Source organism: Diaphorina citri, unplaced genomic scaffold, assembly GCF_000475195.1.
Source record: "Diaphorina citri unplaced genomic scaffold, Diaci psyllid genome assembly version 1.1 scaffold1510, whole genome shotgun sequence".
Classification (NCBI taxonomy): Eukaryota; Metazoa; Arthropoda; class Insecta; order Hemiptera; family Psyllidae; genus Diaphorina; species Diaphorina citri.
This window is the reverse complement of record NW_007378936.1, coordinates 35,723-53,483: the sequence shown is the minus strand read 5'-3', so window position 1 is coordinate 53,483 and position 17,761 is coordinate 35,723. Positions and strand designations below refer to the sequence as shown.

At 37.4% G+C, this 17,761-nt stretch overlaps 1 protein-coding gene across 1 annotated transcript; it reads left to right on the top strand.

The window, feature by feature from the left end:
* The first annotated feature begins 5 nt into the window (after positions 1-5).
* LOC103516213 (fatty-acid amide hydrolase 2-A-like) lies at positions 6-2,057 on the top strand. The gene is made up of 3 exons (XM_026828676.1): positions 6-1,158; positions 1,515-1,674; positions 1,713-2,057. Exons 1-3 carry the CDS (start codon positions 368-370, stop codon positions 2,055-2,057), a joined length of 1,296 nt encoding a protein of 431 aa, XP_026684477.1. The 5' UTR covers positions 6-367.
* Positions 2,058-17,761: the final 15,704 nt, after the last annotated feature.

Here is a 17,761-nt window from a genome sequence, read left to right as displayed (position 1 = left end):
TGTTTTGAAATTTTCCGAGTGGAATGAAGCGAAATAAGTGGTTGTTCACGTTCGTTAGATATTGATATAAATTTATAAAATATTATTAAAGTTTACATAGGTCCCGTATTATAACATACCTTACTCTTTTATCTGTCGTTTCGCTATAGGTACCTACTGTTAGTTACTGTGATAAGATATATCTGGAGAACTTAAACAATAAAACTATTGCGATTAGTTCCATAGTAATCCAGAGCTACAATGATATCTTTTAAAATTTAATGAACACTTAAATTTTACATTACTTACCCATCATAAATAGTCTTTCTTTTAACTTGAAAGTTTCAAAGTTACTCGTGTTGTGTGTCAACTTTTCCCAGTGGCCATAATGTGCTCACCAAAGAGCGCAAGTTCCAACACTCCTGATCAATCCTCCAGGCGACATTCTTCAAAAAACCGCCTAACTTTTCTCCGAACATTCCTCATATTTGTGCGCGTTTGTTTCGATTCGTTCATCAACATAATCTTTTCATTCATTTACAAAGATGAAGCGTTTCCGCTGCCTCCAGTGAAAAATAAAATCGTTCTCGAGAGTGCCACCCAAATAGCCAAGAAAATCCGGAATAAAAACATCACAAGTGTGGAAGTGGTCCAGGCGTTCATAGAACGGATAGAACAAGTGAATCCTTACCTCAATGCAATGGTGGACACAAGATACACTGAGGCACTGGAGGAGGCCAAGGCAGCGGATCAGAAGATAGCACTAGAGGAAGATATCTCGGATAAACCATACTTGGGAGTTCCGTTTACATCCAAGGAAAGCACCGCATGTAAAGGTCTTAGTAATACCCTTGGACTGTTGGCCAGGAAAGGTAAGAAAGCAGATGCAGATGCTTACATCGTAGAGAGAGTCAAGACCGCTGGAGGTATACTCCTAGGGAATACAAACATCCCTGAACTCCTGTGGTCAGAGTCCAGAAATATGGTATACGGACAATCCAACAATCCCTACAATCTATGTCGTACCACAGGCGCGTCCTCAGGGGGTGAGGCCTGCCTAGTGTCTGCTTGTGGTTCAGTCCTGGGCCTAGGCACAGATCTCGGGGGCTCCAATAGAATACCAGCCCTGTACTGTGGTGTGTATGGACATAAGTTAACCACAGGGTCAGTGAATAGCAGGGGGATAAAAAAATAATTTCATTTCTATAGGACATAACTGGAGGTAACTGTAATATTGCATAGCCAATTAACCAGCATCAGCACAACAACAAAATTGTCAAAAATATAATGTCATAACATTATGGTACTAGGTATGATAATCAACTAACAATATTTTGAACATCAACCAAAGTTCAGGTACCTTAACAAAGCTCATTGACCGTCCGTCATAACAAATTAAATCTATGTTTTACAAGTATAACCTACCTAGAATAATATATGTAGGTACCTACTTACTTATAAAATGTTGAACTACCTACCTGAATTTATAAAAATACATCTATTCATACCGCCTTGGTTATACGTCTGTTGTGCAGGGGGATCTATGGAAGGGATGGTAAGGAAGGCAAGTCCATGTTAGCAGCAGGACCTATTGTCAAACATGCAGAGGATCTCCTCCCCTACAGTAAATGTTTAATTCTACCTGACAAGCTCCCAGCCTACAACTTTGATAAATCAGTCGATCTAGCCAAACTGGCAGGGGGATCTATGGAAGGGATGGTAAGGAAGGCAAGTCCATGTTAGCAGCAGGACCTATTGTCAAACATGCAGAGGATCTCCTCCCGTATAGTAAATGTTTAATTCTTCCTGACAAGCTCCCAGCCTATAACTTTGATAAACCAGTCGATCTAGCCAAACTTAAAGTGTTCTACGTCGAAGAACCAGGTGATATGAAAGTGTCCCCTATGTCCAAAGACATGATTCAAGCCATTCGGAAATGTGTGAACGCCTTGAAAGTTGTAAGTCATAGTGAGCCCGAGGACCTCAGTTATATTAAGCAGTTCAGACTAGGATACGATGTGTGGCGTTACTGGGTCTCCAAAGAGAAGGATGATTTCAATCAACTAACAATATTTTGAACATCAACCAAAGTTCAGGTACCTTAACAAAGCTCATTGACCGTCCGTCATAACAAATTAAATCTATCTTTTACAAGTATAACCTACCTAGAATAACATATGTACCTACTTATAAAATGTTGAACTACCTACCTGAATTTATAAAAATTTATCTATTCATACCGCCTTGGTTATACGTCTGTTGTATTAGTCAGTCCGTCATAATGTACGCTGTCAAACTTTCTTGACGTGGCGGAGAGCTGCCTCGCTTCTTAATTTAAAGTTTAAAGTTCATGAGACTTTTTCCATTCCAAAACTAACGATCGGATTTGCTCATACCTACGAGTATTTCCTAAAGGATCTAGTTCTGCCATCTTACAACTTTTGACGTCTGATATTTGGTGTCAATGTTAACAATAAATTATTATAAATAAAACACATTACCTGGTCATTTTAGATTGAACAATGAACATAGGTAACAGTAAACATAGTGTTAATGGCTGACAGGCTACTTTTTATTAAATTTAATACATACTAAAGTAATATTAGTGAGACCAATAATTTTATTAAACCTAGGTTCTCTGGAACCACAATACAAAATGTCCATAGATTCCCTGTAATAGTCTTCTGACTCTATGTGGTTTCTACCTCTCTACTAAACTTCTCATCAGTTATACTTCGTCTCAATGACTTCTCATAACATTCCGAGTGTACGACACGTGACTTCTTATCCTCTTCACATGACTTCTTCCATCTGAACCAACAAAATCTCGAGCTTTTCTTCTTAGCTTCCAACTGTTTGTCAGGTGGAAGTTTAGAAATGTCGCCCACATAATGGTAGTCACGGGAACTTGTTGAACTTCCCAGATCTCGTGATATTCTCTGATCACTATTAGAACTATGTTCGTTATATTTACGAGACAGTCTTGCATCTCTATATTGGGACAAGCCACTGTCACAGCTTGAAGAATATCTCTCGTTGTAAGGTTCAGGACGGTTGGTCACATTAATATCAGCCTGGATGACACCATTGTCCCGATTTATGTCCCTCTTTTGTATTTTTGGCTTTTGTTGATATTTCCCAAGTTCCCGAGCGATTTTTAAGCCCTTACTCCCAGTCTTTTTCTCTCTCAGAGTGCTTTTATTGCACGAAGTTCTATTTTTTTTTCTTCTCATTCTGTACTCTGTACTGTAGAAGAGTTGTTGGTTATGTATTATCCATTTTTTCCCATCTCCCATTTTAATCATCTAAAATGTTTTACACAAACTTTTTTCTTGCATAATGGGAACAACGGTAGATACAGCTATTCCAGCTTTCTCAAGCTGGGATAACGAGAGAGAAAGAGAAAACAATACCGAATTCAAAGGGAGAAGTGTGGAGCAAAATGACATTCTTTCTTTTAGCTAGAATGAACACCTAAGATGCAATACTTCTGTTTTTTATGGTCTTTTAAGGCCTTTTTATGCTCTTTTAAGACCTCTCCAACATTCCAACAATGCTACCTAACTGGCAGAAGGTACCAGCTTTTCGCTAGAGTAGCCAACAAACAACTGTTAAAACGGCTATTAAATTGAGTATTGCCAGCCTAGTTAGCTTGGAGGGTCTAGGTCGCGAGTTCGGTTCCCGCCTGGGGTCGAATTTATCCTAAACAAAATAATTACTTAATGCTAATCGAGAGTCGCTTGAAGAATTCAATACAACGCGTCAACGCGAAGAGCTACGCCAGGAAGGAAAGTGAAATGAAAAACACGCGTTCAGTTCGCCTTGGGTTGGCGTCATACCCGCGTTCAGAGCTCTCTACTACAAAATAATAACAAGAAGGGTGAAGACATGGCTCTCCATATTTCATCTGTCAGAGACATAAAGTATCTTTTCGTTTCGTTGAAAGGCCCTTTACCATTTGTCGTTCGAGAAAAAATCGTCCCACTTTGGGAACGGGCTTTGTTAGCCCATGTGAAAATCCAGCCTAGCTAGGTTGGAGGTTAGGGCGTCTGCCTTGTAAGCACTAGGTCACGGGTTCGATTCCCCCCGGATTTTATCCTAAACAGATAAGGTTCGTTCTCGGAACGGCTGGCTTTCTCGTATCCTGTCCTTTTTCTTTCTTCGCTTTTGGGATGAAAAGGCCTTTGCCTAATCAAAAATACCTACCTAATTTTTTTCGAGCAAATTAATCCAATTAATCATCATTCCATGAAAGGAAAATAGAAGATATCAATTTGTAGGTTTCGTTGGAGTTTAAATCTTCAAATTAATCCTCAGGGGACAGAGTATTCTTCTCAACTGCGGGAACTGTCACTGGCGTTCGTCTTGTTTCGATTCCAGAGCAGGCACGACGATTTTTCTGGAGTAAAAAGTGTGAAGATTCCCTTCGCGGAATGCGTCTCAGGTCTTTTTGGGAGACGCTGTTTTCTTCTTTTTCTAAAAAGTGGTTCAAGGGCATTCGAAGGGTGATGACAGGTAAGTTATCAATAAAAGTAGAAAATGGAAAAATAATACGACACACCTTTGATGTTATTTCTATTTCAATAAAATCAAAAAATGTAATATTCATTCAGGTGAGAATATTTGTCATTTGTCATGTTATTTAAAATAAAAATTCTCCGGGGTTAAAAAGAAAAACTTTCTACTTTCTCCATCATTTCTTTTCTCCCTGCATGATGAAATTTTCTCAATATGTACTTTCCAAAATTTTCAATCAGTAGGTACTCGAGTACTTTTAGGGGGATTTGGGCCCCGAGGGTTAATCCGGATTAATGAAACGGATTAATCCGGAAAAAATGAAATCTCATCGGGTTAACCCACTGTTGATAGTAACTTTGACCGGTAGCTATTTCAAATTCAAATCAGTAAAGGCCTCCTTCAATTTAAATTGATCCCAAGGGCAAGGAAACCCTAGACCCTTGACAAGTGTGCCTGAAGGCATGTGATGGGTTCCAATCCACTCGACCCCCAATATTTAAATTCAACTAATTGACCTTTTATAACGAGATATATTTAGCAGTTTCTAGATGTCAGTTTCAAGTTCCACAAACGAATCTGCACTCTCCATTTCTCAATTTTTTTACTCCACGAGCAGAAAATATTGACAAACGGGTTTTCCATTCGTGGAATGGGGCCCAGATGTACGTAGGTAGGTACATACATAATTTAATAAGTTTCCATTTATAGAACCAATTATCCTCTACTAACATTCACCCAAAATAATGGAAATAACAAAAGTGACAACTTTTCCAGATTTTCGAAAGTCGTCAAAAATACTTGAAAATAACCTTCACAGGGTTAACCAGAATTCGCTAACAAATAACTATAGTGCCTGAAGGCATGTGATGGGTTCCAATCCACTCGACCCCCAATATTTAAATTCAACTAATTGACCTTTTATAACGAGATATATTTAACAGTTTCTAGATGTCAGGTTCAAGTTCCACAAACGAATCTGCACTCTCCACTTCTCAATTTTTTTACTCCACGAGCAGAAAATATTGACAAACGGGCTTTCCATTCGTGAAATGGGGCCCAGATCTACGTAGGTAGGTACATACATAATTTAATAAGTTTCCATTTATAGAACCAATTATCCTCTACTAACATTTACCCAAAATAATGGAAATAACAAAAGTGACAACTTTTCCACTTTTTCGAAGGTCGTCAAAAATACTTGAAAATAACCTTCACAGGGTTAACCAGAATTCGCTAACAAATAACTATGTACATTGTTATACGTATATTATAATGGGGAAAAAGTTTGATTATAACAAACTGTTAACTAACCCTTTTTGAAACTTTTCGTTCTTCCTTTTTAAAAGTTGAGTGTACTCTGCTGCTCTCGTCAGAAAACCGCTCATTTTTACTCCAGATATTCTAATCGTTGCTATTTTTATTGCGGTTTTTGAAATTCATGCTAGGAACACACATGGAAACACCAAGTGTGACCAAGTTCAGGTGTTCTAGACAGAAATTGTGGAGAGAGTTTGCTTTGCAATGGTCTCGTCAGAAAACCGCTCATTTTTACTCCAGATATTCTAATCGTTGCTATTTTTATTGCGGTTTTTGAAATTCATGCTAGGAACACATGGAAACATCAAGTGTGACCAAGTTCAGGTGTTCTAGACAGAAATTGTGGAGAGAGTTTGCTTTGCAATGAAAAAGGATTGCTCCTTTTTTTTTTTTTTTTTTTTTTTTTTAAATAAGGGCTTTAACAGCTAGCCACTGGCGAGGTCATTCGCCCTGTGCCTCGCTCCTTAATTTAAAGTTCATGAGACTTTTTCCATTCCAAATCTAACGATCGGATTTGCTCATACCTACGAGTACTTCCTAAAGGATCTAGTTCTGCCATCTTACAACTTTTGACGATTTGACGTCTGATATTTGGTGTCAATGTTAACAATAAATTATTATAAATAAAATACATTACCTGGTCATTTTAGATTGAACATAGGTAATAGTAAACAGTGTTAATGGCTGACAGGCTACTTTTTATTAAATTTAATACATACTAAAACTAAAGTAATATTAGTGAGACCAATAATTTTATTAAACCTAGGTTCTCTGGAACCACAATATAAAATGTCCATAGATTCCCTGTAATAGTCTTCTGACTCTATGTGGTTTCTACCTCTCTACTAAACTTCTCATCAGTTGTACTTCGTCTCAATGACTTCTCATAACATTCCGAGTGTACAACACGTGATTTCTTATCCTCTTCACTTGACTTCTTCCATCTGAACCAACAAAATCTTGAGCTTTTCTTCTTCTTAGCTTCCAATTTGCAATGAAAAAGGATTGCTTTAACCAGGTTTTATACATATGTAGAAGGAACTAATGTAACGACGCGACGGAGGTTTTATCATTCTGAAATCGAAGAGTGGACAGGATAGAAGAAAGCCAGCCGTTCCCAGAACGAACATCGAGTTCGGTCGCATGCTTACAAGGCAGGCGCACTACGTTCCAAGCTATCTAGACTGGCAGGCCAGAAAAAATGAAAATAAATAAAATAAAAAACAAAATTAAGTAATCAAATAATAGAAAAGTATAGCTATAGGTACTTAGGTACTAGTTGATATAAAAATAGTTCATTATTAAATTAGAAATTCAAATTGTAACCTAAAACCTACTCGGTTGGAAAAAATACCCATTCGCAGAAAATGGAATGTAATCATGAATGCATAAAATATGATTTCGACGCAGTAGGTAATTTTAATTTTATCTCATGAATTACCTACCTGATGTTTTAATTAGATAAATGTTGCAATCAGTAATCAGCGTGAGAGACAGAAGAGAAAGAGAGGGAGGGAGGGAGGGAAGGAGAGAGAGCCTGCCAGTGATTTAGATTTTAATTTTTCAAAATTTCACACTTGACTGACCTCACCTAACACTTTTTATCTTGCAGGTTCTCTCTCTCTCACACACTCTTTCCCTCTCTCCCTTCCTCTCTTTCTCTCTCCCTCCCATTATTTTTGTATTTTCATCTTTCTCCATACTTTCTCACTTCATCTAAGTGCCTCCCTCTCTATTAATCTCTATCTCATCCTATTTTTTCTCCCATTATTCCCCTCCTCCCTTTCTCTCCCGCTCTCTATAATCCAACTTCCTTTCTCTCTTATCCTCCCCCTCCTTTTCTCTCCCTCTCTCTATTATCAACTTTTCTCTTCCTGTCTTTATTATCGGTTCTCTCCCTCTCTCTATTATCCCCCTCCTTTATCTATTTTCTCCATTTATCTCTCAGTCTCCTCCAATAGTTTTCAAGCAAGCATTCAGTTGAGTAATTCAAGCTCGACAGGAAAGATACTTTCTCAAGATATTTTTTTCAGCCCTTATCTCACCAGAGATTTTTTACTTTCTATTACCATGTATAGTTAATTTACCTACCTATACAAGGTAATGAGAAAAAATTGCAATAATAGATTTTTTACTTTCTATTACCATGTATAGTTAATTTACCTACCTATACAAGGTAATGAGAAAAAATTGCAATAATCGAGTGTAGTGATTGATACAGTACCGGTGAGACCACCAATGAAACCGTAGATTTCACAACCTGAAACAATCAACATTCTCTGATAAGCTAAGCAAAAAACAATACAAATATATTATTATGTGATTGTGCCCTACATAGGAAATGACTGACTTTGAAGTAGAAAAAAAAAAAAATACCTCAGAAAATTTGCCGACCATTTGGTGGAAGTAAAATTTAAAGTCAATAGCCTTGTAAGTGCTAGGTCCCGTCAATTCCTTCCGTAAAGAAAGTATGCCCAAAATGTTTATTATTATGTCTTTATGTTTGGAAAGAAAATATGCACACCTACGGATAAACGTATCCATAAGGGTTAATCAATCAGAACAATGTAAGTATTGAAGAAGAATAGAATATTGTATACTTCAAGAATAATAGACCATCTCCTGTATACTTCAATGTCGACATTATTGCAAGCAATATACAGCAGAAAATACATAACATTAGCGAGAGAAAAATGTTGAAAAATAGTCTGAAGAGAAGAAAATAAGAGAAAACAAGTACGCTTGTGTCTTCAACTTCATGCGTGATTGGGGGTGGGGACGGGACGTTTCAACTTCCTGCGGGTACGGGATGTGACGTTTCGATTTATTGCGGGAACGGAACGGGACGTTTCAATGAAAATAATAGGATTATTATTGAACGGAATGGGTTCTAAATATTCACTAAAAGAGGAGGCAGGGAAGGCCGAGGAAGAGGTGGAGAGACAACATCAAGGATTGGTTCACAGGTAATGTTTTGTGTATAGCACATTGCATAAACAGTTAGAATACCAGGCATTCATACAAATGTACTACTTAAATTTAGTGTTGGATAAAGGGTAGAGGACTCAGTATCAGGTCTCGAATCTCGAAGGATTATTGAAGCAACGCTGTTTGTGTATGGAAAATTGGAAATATTATAAGTAGGAAATTATGCAGTACCTATGCACCTACTGTTGGCTTTATCGTAAAGCATGGTCGTACAGAGTCGTAAACCGAAAGTTCCTTCGTCATGTTGTTGTTGTTGTTGTTTTTTTTTCCTCTTCAAAGACATTAAATTTAGCGTCCAGTCCATTCTGAACGACTTCGAAAACAAAATGATTTATTTGCCACCCTTATCAGTGTTTTTTTCAAGAGCTAAAAAAAGAAGAAAAAAAAACCAATTCACATAAATATCACAGAATGAATCTCCTGTCAAATCAATCTCCCTGTCAAAACAAAAGCAAAAAAGTTCCAAGGACGTCTGTGATAAAAAATAATTTAATAATACCTAAAATAAATAAAGTACCTAATAAAAAATAGATATTTGTGTGACAATAAAAAGATAGTTGTGCTTTCAGAGTCTCTGTTTTGGGAATTCAGACCTAGATTTGATTCCAGAAGAATTTCCGAAATTCACAGTTCTTCCCCAATTTTAGGGCAAATTCCTGAAAAATCTGAAAAGTCGTACTTTAATTTGGAAACTGAGACGATTACAGATCAATCTATCTTCTGTAACAAGTTCCCTCTATCTTCCCCCCTATGCCCTATCGAACCTTTTGAAAAAATAGGTGGTATCGAACCTTTTGAAAAAAATAGGTGGTATCGAACCTTTTGAAAAAAATAGGTGGTATCGAACCTTTTGAAAAAATTGAATTGATGATTAAATGAGAGTAAACGATTCAAGTAATCTGTATTGACCAAGCGGTCCTTTTACACTCAAACCACGCCGGGAATCATGCTTGTTTGATTCTTATTCATTACAATCAACACATTTCAATGATTCAAAAATCTGATTAGAATGTTTGTGCTTCTTATCTTTTATTTAACCCATAGCGACTCAATAGGTTATCGGTAGTCAAAAGGGACATTACACTATTCGACAAAATAATGTATACCTACCTACGCCTTTGTCTCTTCGATTGGTCAAGCCAAATACATGCTTGGAATCTTAAAACGGTGCTGGTCTCATTGAATCATTGATTGTTTCTTATCATTTTACCATCATCTGTCAGCTGTCAGTACGCCTAAACCTCTTCGTAATGAAGAGACCGAGTGATACCATTGGAATCGAAGGGGTTAAAGAATTCAACAATGACCATGTATTGTATTTCTTGTAATTTCATTGATCGATAAAATTTTTCCCCCTACTCGGCGTGGCGTTTTTCTTTCGTCTCCTTTGGAACATGGGTTACGTAATAAAATTATAAAATGTGTACTTACCCACCTCTACCTAGATACCTACGAGGAATACATCAGTGATGTATAGTACATTTGGTTCACACACTAACCTCTTCAAAAAGATATAATAGATGGTAATGTCCATCCTAATCTTTCCTAAATCAAGTACCTATGTATACCGATTAATAAGGAACCTATCCAAAAATGTCGTCCTATAAAAGTGGTGAGATCAGAAAATTAAGGCCAAGTCTGCATTCCCAGTTTAAAAAAAAAAATAGATATACCTAGATACGCATGTCGAAATACCTAGATACGCAATTCCCAAATCTACGCACTTTATTGACTGCCATACATACATAGTTATGTAGGTACTCATAGCTATCCTATAGTTGCTAGAATTAGGACAGGAACCCCTATGAATTACCTACGCACTGTCAAGTGTATTTCCATTGACAATGACATTTCACTTCAGGCTTTATTGACTCTTCAGACAGTACTGACAGTAGTAGGTTGAATTCATGATACTGTGCTTTATATGCTTTTGTTTATATCTACAGAACTACAGCACATGAGTTACATGAGTATAATAGTAGGTAATTGTTTTACGCATTGATAAGGTACCTAACTCTTTAACAAATCATTCAATTTGGTTGTAGATAGTTTGAGTTCGGGTATTATTTTAAGAAGGCACACACTCTGAATACCATCATTATACCTATCTAGTACTTTTTGGGGCTTATTTTTGACAACATTCCAAACAAAAATATAGAAAAGCCGATTTACCCAAAAAGGGCTTAAGCAGGGTTCAGGTCTGCATATACATACAACGCCTCCAACTATCATACAATGAACGTAGAATAGAATTATGACAAGGGTGATTGAATATTAGTGCAGTGTAATTTTCCGAGCTTTAAGCCCCATCAAGTAGAAATATCTATTGTCTAGGTCTCTCTTAGGCATAGCATAAGCCTCTATTCAGTTTTATAATAATAATAATAATAATAGACTCTTGAGTGGAAGGCAACCACTAGGCGAGGTTAACGCCTTAGGCGTTCTCTACCACTCTTTTATAGGTACTTTATATTGATTCTATTGTCTCCCTCAAGTTCTTCTTCTTCGCCTTCCTCTTCTTATTCTTCTCCCTCTTCCTTCTTCGCCTTCTTCTACTTATTATTCTTCTTCGCCCACTTCTTCTTCTTCCTCCATCTCCTACTTCGTGTTCGTGTTCATCTCCTTCTTCCTCCTCTTCTACTTCTTTCTCCTTCTTCCCTTCTTCCCCTTTTCCTCCTTCTTCTCCTCCCCCTCCTTCTCCTGATATTCTTACTCCTTCTTCTCATCCTCCTTCTCCTACTCCTTCTTCTTCCCCTCCTCCTTCCTTCTCTTCCTCCTTCTTTCCCCTTCTTCTCCTTTTTCTGTTCTCTCTTCCTTCTTTTCAACTTCCTATACTTTTTATCTCTACACTCTGCATTATTATACTCTTTACCTACTTCTTTCATTCTCGCTCTTCGTCATTTATCAAAACTTTTTACTTCTGCTTCAGATTTGTCTACTTTGTCATTATGGGTACGGGTATTATCTGTTATTATTTATCTTTCATCTTTCTACTCTAGTACCTAATTACCTATTGTGTACGACTATTATTAAAGTAATAGATATTTATTTATGTTCTATTCTATTCTATTCCATGCAGAGAAAATTCGTTCCTCGTGTCCAAGGCGTAGGATGAACAATTCTTTATGAAGGAAGCTAAGGCTTCTGATTTCTGATACAATAAGTTGATCTTGGGTTTTGAACACCTAGGAAACTTATTGTACCATTTTCTAAGTCGATCTGTTAAGTAAAAGTGAGGTAAGAATTGGTTCCAAGATTTAAAATAATGTAGGTACCTTTTGTCAGACTATTTTGAGCGCCATCAACAGTTCAACGTACATAGGACTGTTGACTGTCCCTCTTTTACAGAGGATCTGAATTTGACCCATACACACACGCCTTAAGATAAACAAAAGTACTTAAATAAAATAAAAATAAACAAAAGTATGTAACTTACCTGAGATACATAATAATGACCAGCACATTGCCCGAGCACCCGATCACCATAATGAGGAAGTAACAGGACGCTAGAATATAGTGACTCGTCTGACTGGGTGGTTCAAACTGGAGCCAATATCTGTTGATCAGCAACAAGTAGTCATCCGTGAACCACCCTTTTTCCTTCCAAGTCTGCAGTTGTACCGGATAGTTCCTTCGAAAGTTCTCAAGAAGCTTGTCCTCTGTGTCGTTATAATACAGGGTGTCTTGGAATGGCGTTCCTGTTATGTTGGTACCGTTGACAGGGTGGACGAGAGTTTGGTTGGTCTCCATTTGCATGGATTTCAAGTTTAACATGGTACACTGTTTGGCACTGAATTATTTGATTTTATTTTGCTCTATTGTGTCAAGTTTGTCATCAATACATAACATTGTTTACATTTCTTTTTTTATGTTCCAAGAAGGTAATGTTGGGATTTTAAATCTTCTAAAGTAAATGGAGGTTTTAATTTACAATGAGCATTCATTATCACTCGGATAAATTAGTCACTCTTGAAAGACTAAAAAAAAAAAAAAAAAAAATCCCTTGAAAGACTTGAAAATATACCTGCAAAGAGAAAGTTATATCCATTGTTATTTGGAAATGGGTTAGGTACAAAAGACAGGTAATAGGTACATAGAATCAATTCGATGCTTAGACTGGAGAGATAACAAGGTTTTACAAGGTTACAATTGGATTTGAAAGAAATAACGAAAGGGTTCTCCGAGGAAAAGAAGTTGAAGAAAAAGAAGAAATAGAATAAGAAAATAGAAAAAAAAATAGAAGAAGAAAAGAAAAAGAAGAGGAAGAGGAAGGAAAAAAGAAGAATTAAAGTAGCATCTTATCAGATAACATCATGACATCATTGTTTCAACAGTCCCCGAGAGATAATTCAGAGAAGATGATTCAGGGATAAGGGTCGAAAGGGATAGGGGTTATACATTTCAAGATAAGTACAGGTTATGTGAGAAAGAAATTAAATGTGCTGCAGGAATACAGAATGCAGTATTCAAATGCCAGTGTCATCCCATAAAATTGTCTCGAGAGTCTTGGGACAGGTTAAATTGAATGCTTTTCTTCCATTTCTACGGACTGCGGAAGGCGGTGTGATGTGGTTTGTGGTTAAATCGGAAATGAGAAGGGCATATCACCACTTAGAACGAATGGAAGATGAAGTACCTAGGTATATTTAGTTTAGAAAGTTTAGCTTTAGATTATAGTAGTCAACTTCCGAATTGTTTGGGCGATTTTGATAAAATTTGGTAAACAAACATATTCAGCAGAAGTTTAAAGGAGATCCTATCATTAGATTTTGGTCCCAATCGGGGAGGGATTTCGTGAAGCAATAGCAGTTCATAGAACTACTAATAGTAAGTGAAATTTGTCCAGCAGAGAACAAGTAACTCAGCAGCAATAACAATAAATTTTGTTTTTATGGGTCTCTATGATTGGCAATGCAGGTTAAGAAATTCTGGGCTTAAAGCCTGGTTCAGAAAATCAGAGCCCTTGGGCCTTGGGAGGCTACCCCTGATTCATGATGTAAGACTGAGTGGGTAGAAAAATATACCCACAATACCCACATTATTCAATACTGCTGACTCACACAATGAAGTATTCTCAAGTCAGCACTTTATGTTCAACTTTAGCTCTTGTCTACATGGGTATTTGAAAAGTTTCTAATAATAACTGGTTAGAATTTGAAGTGGTATAGGGTTTAAGTGGTTTTATACCCTCATTATCTCAAGATGTAGGAAGGTAAGGGTGCTTTCTGACCTTTCATTAGTTAATATCGAACCTTTTGAAAAAATTGAATTGATGATTAAATGAGAGTAAACGATTCAAGTAATCTGTATTGACCAAGCGGTCCTTTTACACTCAAACCACGCCGGGAATCATGCTTGTTTGATTCTTATTCATTACAATCAACACATTTCAATGATTCAAAAATCTGATTAGAATGTTTGTGCTTCTTATCTTTTATTTAACCCATAGCGACTCAATAGGTTATCGGTAGTCAAAAGGGACATTACACTATTCGACAAAATAATGTATACCTACCTACGCCTTTGTCTCTTCGATTGGTCAAGCCAAATACATGCTTGGAATCTTAAAACGGTGCTGGTCTCATTGAATCATTGATTGTTTCTTATCATTTTACCATCATCTGTCAGCTGTCAGTACGCCTAAACCTCTTCGTAATGAAGAGACCGAGTGATACCATTGGAATCGAAGGGGTTAAAGAATTCAACAATGACCATGTATTGTATTTCTTGTAATTTCATTGATCGATAAAATTTTTCCCCCTACTCGGCGTGGCGTTTTTCTTTCGTCTCCTTTGGAACATGGGTTACGTAATAAAATTATAAAATGTGTACTTACCCACCTCTACCTAGATACCTACGAGGAATACATCAGTGATGTATAGTACATTTGGTTCACACACTAACCTCTTCAAAAAGATATAATAGATGGTAATGTCCATCCTAATCTTTCCTAAATCAAGTACCTATGTATACCGATTAATAAGGAACCTATCCAAAAATGTCGTCCTATAAAAGTGGTGAGATCAGAAAATTAAGGCCAAGTCTGCATTCCCAGTTTAAAAAAAAAATAGATATACCTAGATACGCATGTCGAAATACCTAGATACGCAATTCCCAAATCTACGCACTTTATTGACTGCCATACATACATAGTTATGTAGGTACTCATAGCTATCCTATAGTTGCTAGAATTAGGACAGGAACCCCTATGAATTACCTACGCACTGTCAAGTGTATTTCCATTGACAATGACATTTCACTTCAGGCTTTATTGACTCTTCAGACAGTACTGACAGTAGTAGGTTGAATTCATGATACTGTGCTTTATATGCTTTTGTTTATATCTACAGAACTACAGCACATGAGTTACATGAGTATAATAGTAGGTAATTGTTTTACGCATTGATAAGGTACCTAACTCTTTAACAAATCATTCAATTTGGTTGTAGATAGTTTGAGTTCGGGTATTATTTTAAGAAGGCACACACTCTGAATACCATCATTATACCTATCTAGTACTTTTTGGGGCTTATTTTTGACAACATTCCAAACAAAAATATAGAAAAGCCGATTTACCCAAAAAGGGCTTAAGCAGGGTTCAGGTCTGCATACATACAACGCCTCCAACTATCATACAATGAACGTAGAATAGAATTATGACAAGGGTGATTGAATATTAGTGCATTGCAATTTTCCGGGCTTTAAGCCCCATCAAGTAGAAATATCTATTGTCTAGGTCTCTCTTAGGCATAGCATAAGCCTCTATTCAGTTTTATAATAATAATAATAATAATAGACTCTTGAGTGGAAGGCAACCACTAGGCGAGGTTAACGCCTTAGGCGTTCTCTACCACTCTGGGGCTTATTTTTGACAACATTCCAAACAAAAATATAGAAAAGCCGATTTACCCAAAAAGGGCTTAAGCAGGGTTCAGGTCTGCATATACATACAACGCCTCCAACTATCATACAATGAACGTAGAATAGAATTATGACAAGGGTGATTGAATATTAGTGCAGTGTAATTTTCCGAGCTTTAAGCCCCATCAAGTAGAAATATCTATTGTCTAGGTCTCTCTTAGGCATAGCATAAGCCTCTATTCAGTTTTATAATAATAATAATAATAATAGACTCTTGAGTGGAAGGCAACCACTAGGCGAGGTTAACGCCTTAGGCGTTCTCTACCACTCTTTTATAGGTACTTTATATTGATTCTATTGTCTCCCTCAAGTTCTTCTTCTTCGCCTTCCTCTTCTTATTCTTCTCCCTCTTCCTTCTTCGCCTTCTTCTACTTATTATTCTTCTTCGCCCACTTCTTCTTCTTCCTCCATCTCCTACTTCGTGTTCGTGTTCATCTCCTTCTTCCTCCTCTTCTACTTCTTTCTCCTTCTTCCCTTCTTCCCCTTTTCCTCCTTCTTCTCCTCCCCCTCCTTCTCCTGATATTCTTACTCCTTCTTCTCATCCTCCTTCTCCTACTCCTTCTTCTTCCCCTCCTCCTTCCTTCTCTTCCTCCTTCTTTCCCCTTCTTCTCCTTTTTCTGTTCTCTCTTCCTTCTTTTCAACTTCCTATACTTTTTATCTCTACACTCTGCATTATTATACTCTTTACCTACTTCTTTCATTCTCGCTCTTCGTCATTTATCAAAACTTTTTACTTCTGCTTCAGATTTGTCTACTTTGTCATTATGGGTACGGGTATTATCAGTTATTATTTATCTTTCATCTTTCTACTCTAGTACCTAATTACCTATTGTGCACGACTATTATTAAAGTAATAGATATTTATTTATGTTCTATTCTACCGCTTTCATTCTCGCTCTTCGTCATTTATCAAAACTTTTTACTTCTGCTTCAGATTTGTCTACTTTGTCATTATGGGTACGGGTATTATCTGTTATTATTTATCTTTCATCTTTCTACTCTAGTACCTAATTACCTATTGTGTACGACCTATTGTGTACGATAAAGTAATAGCTGTCACACAGGTCACAGTCACGTCACACTGTATGTCTAGTACTCTAGTGTGAATAGTCACACTGTAGGGGAGAGGAGGAGGAGGAGGAGGAGGGGGGGGAGGAGGACCTGATTTAATTATTTAACGTCATGGAGGTGCAGTCTAGTTGGTGAAGGAAATAAAGGGTGGTGCGGAGGACGAGGAGAAATGGATGAGGTAGGACGTGAGGGGTTCCGGGAGAAGGGAACAAGTCCCCCTACCTCTATTCTATTCTACTTCCATCTAGCTCAGAAATTCCCAAACTGTGGTCCGCAAGAAATTGTCAAGTGGTCCGCCGGGTCCGTGAGGTGGTCCCAAAAGAAAGAAATATATCTAGTATTTATTATTCAGGGGAAAATTATTACTATTATTGGCCCTAAAAAGGGGGAAAAAGTCCATTTTCCCCCTTAAATTATCTGTCTTTTGGTCCGTGGGAAATCATGAGATTCAAAAGTGGTCCGTGGGTCGAACAAGTTTGGCAATCCCTGCTCTCCTCACAGTACAGACGCATTAGTGTGGAAAAAAAGTAATGATTTGCCTGTATGGGTTAGGCTGCTGATGCTGGGATATGGGATAGCGGAGGGTTTGCATTTTCATTCTAGCAGTATATAGACAAGATAAGTGATGATTAATATATGGACTCACAGCTTTCTCTGGAATAAACCTGACTGTGCGGACTTTATAGAGCTGCTGCAGGTGAATTTTAGAGAAACTGAAGAGGTTGAAATATACCAGTGAGGGTGCTTCTAGGTTCCATCAAGGCCCCCCGAGAGCAGACTCTAAATCCCTCAAGCCCCCTTCGGTTCGGAGGTCTTGAGCCAAGCCCTCTAGCCTGGATGGCACCTCTTGGTATCCTCTTAATGGAATAATATATGGACTCACAGCTTTTCCCTGGAATAAACCTGATTGTGCGGACTTCCTAGAGCTGCTGCAGGTGAATTTTAGAGAAACTGAAGAGGTTGAAAT

Bases quoted from the DNA above. Each gene is read 5' to 3' on its own strand.
- LOC103516213 (XM_026828676.1), top strand. From the start codon at position 368: ATGTGCTCACCAAAGAGCGCAAGTTCCAACACTCCTGATCAATCCTCC. The intron at 1,159-1,514 runs GGGGATAAAAAA...TCTGTTGTGCAG, and splicing joins ACAGGGTCAGTGAATAGCAG to GGGGATCTATGGAAGGGATG. The intron at 1,675-1,712 runs GCAGGGGGATCT...AAGGAAGGCAAG, and splicing joins CAGTCGATCTAGCCAAACTG to TCCATGTTAGCAGCAGGACC.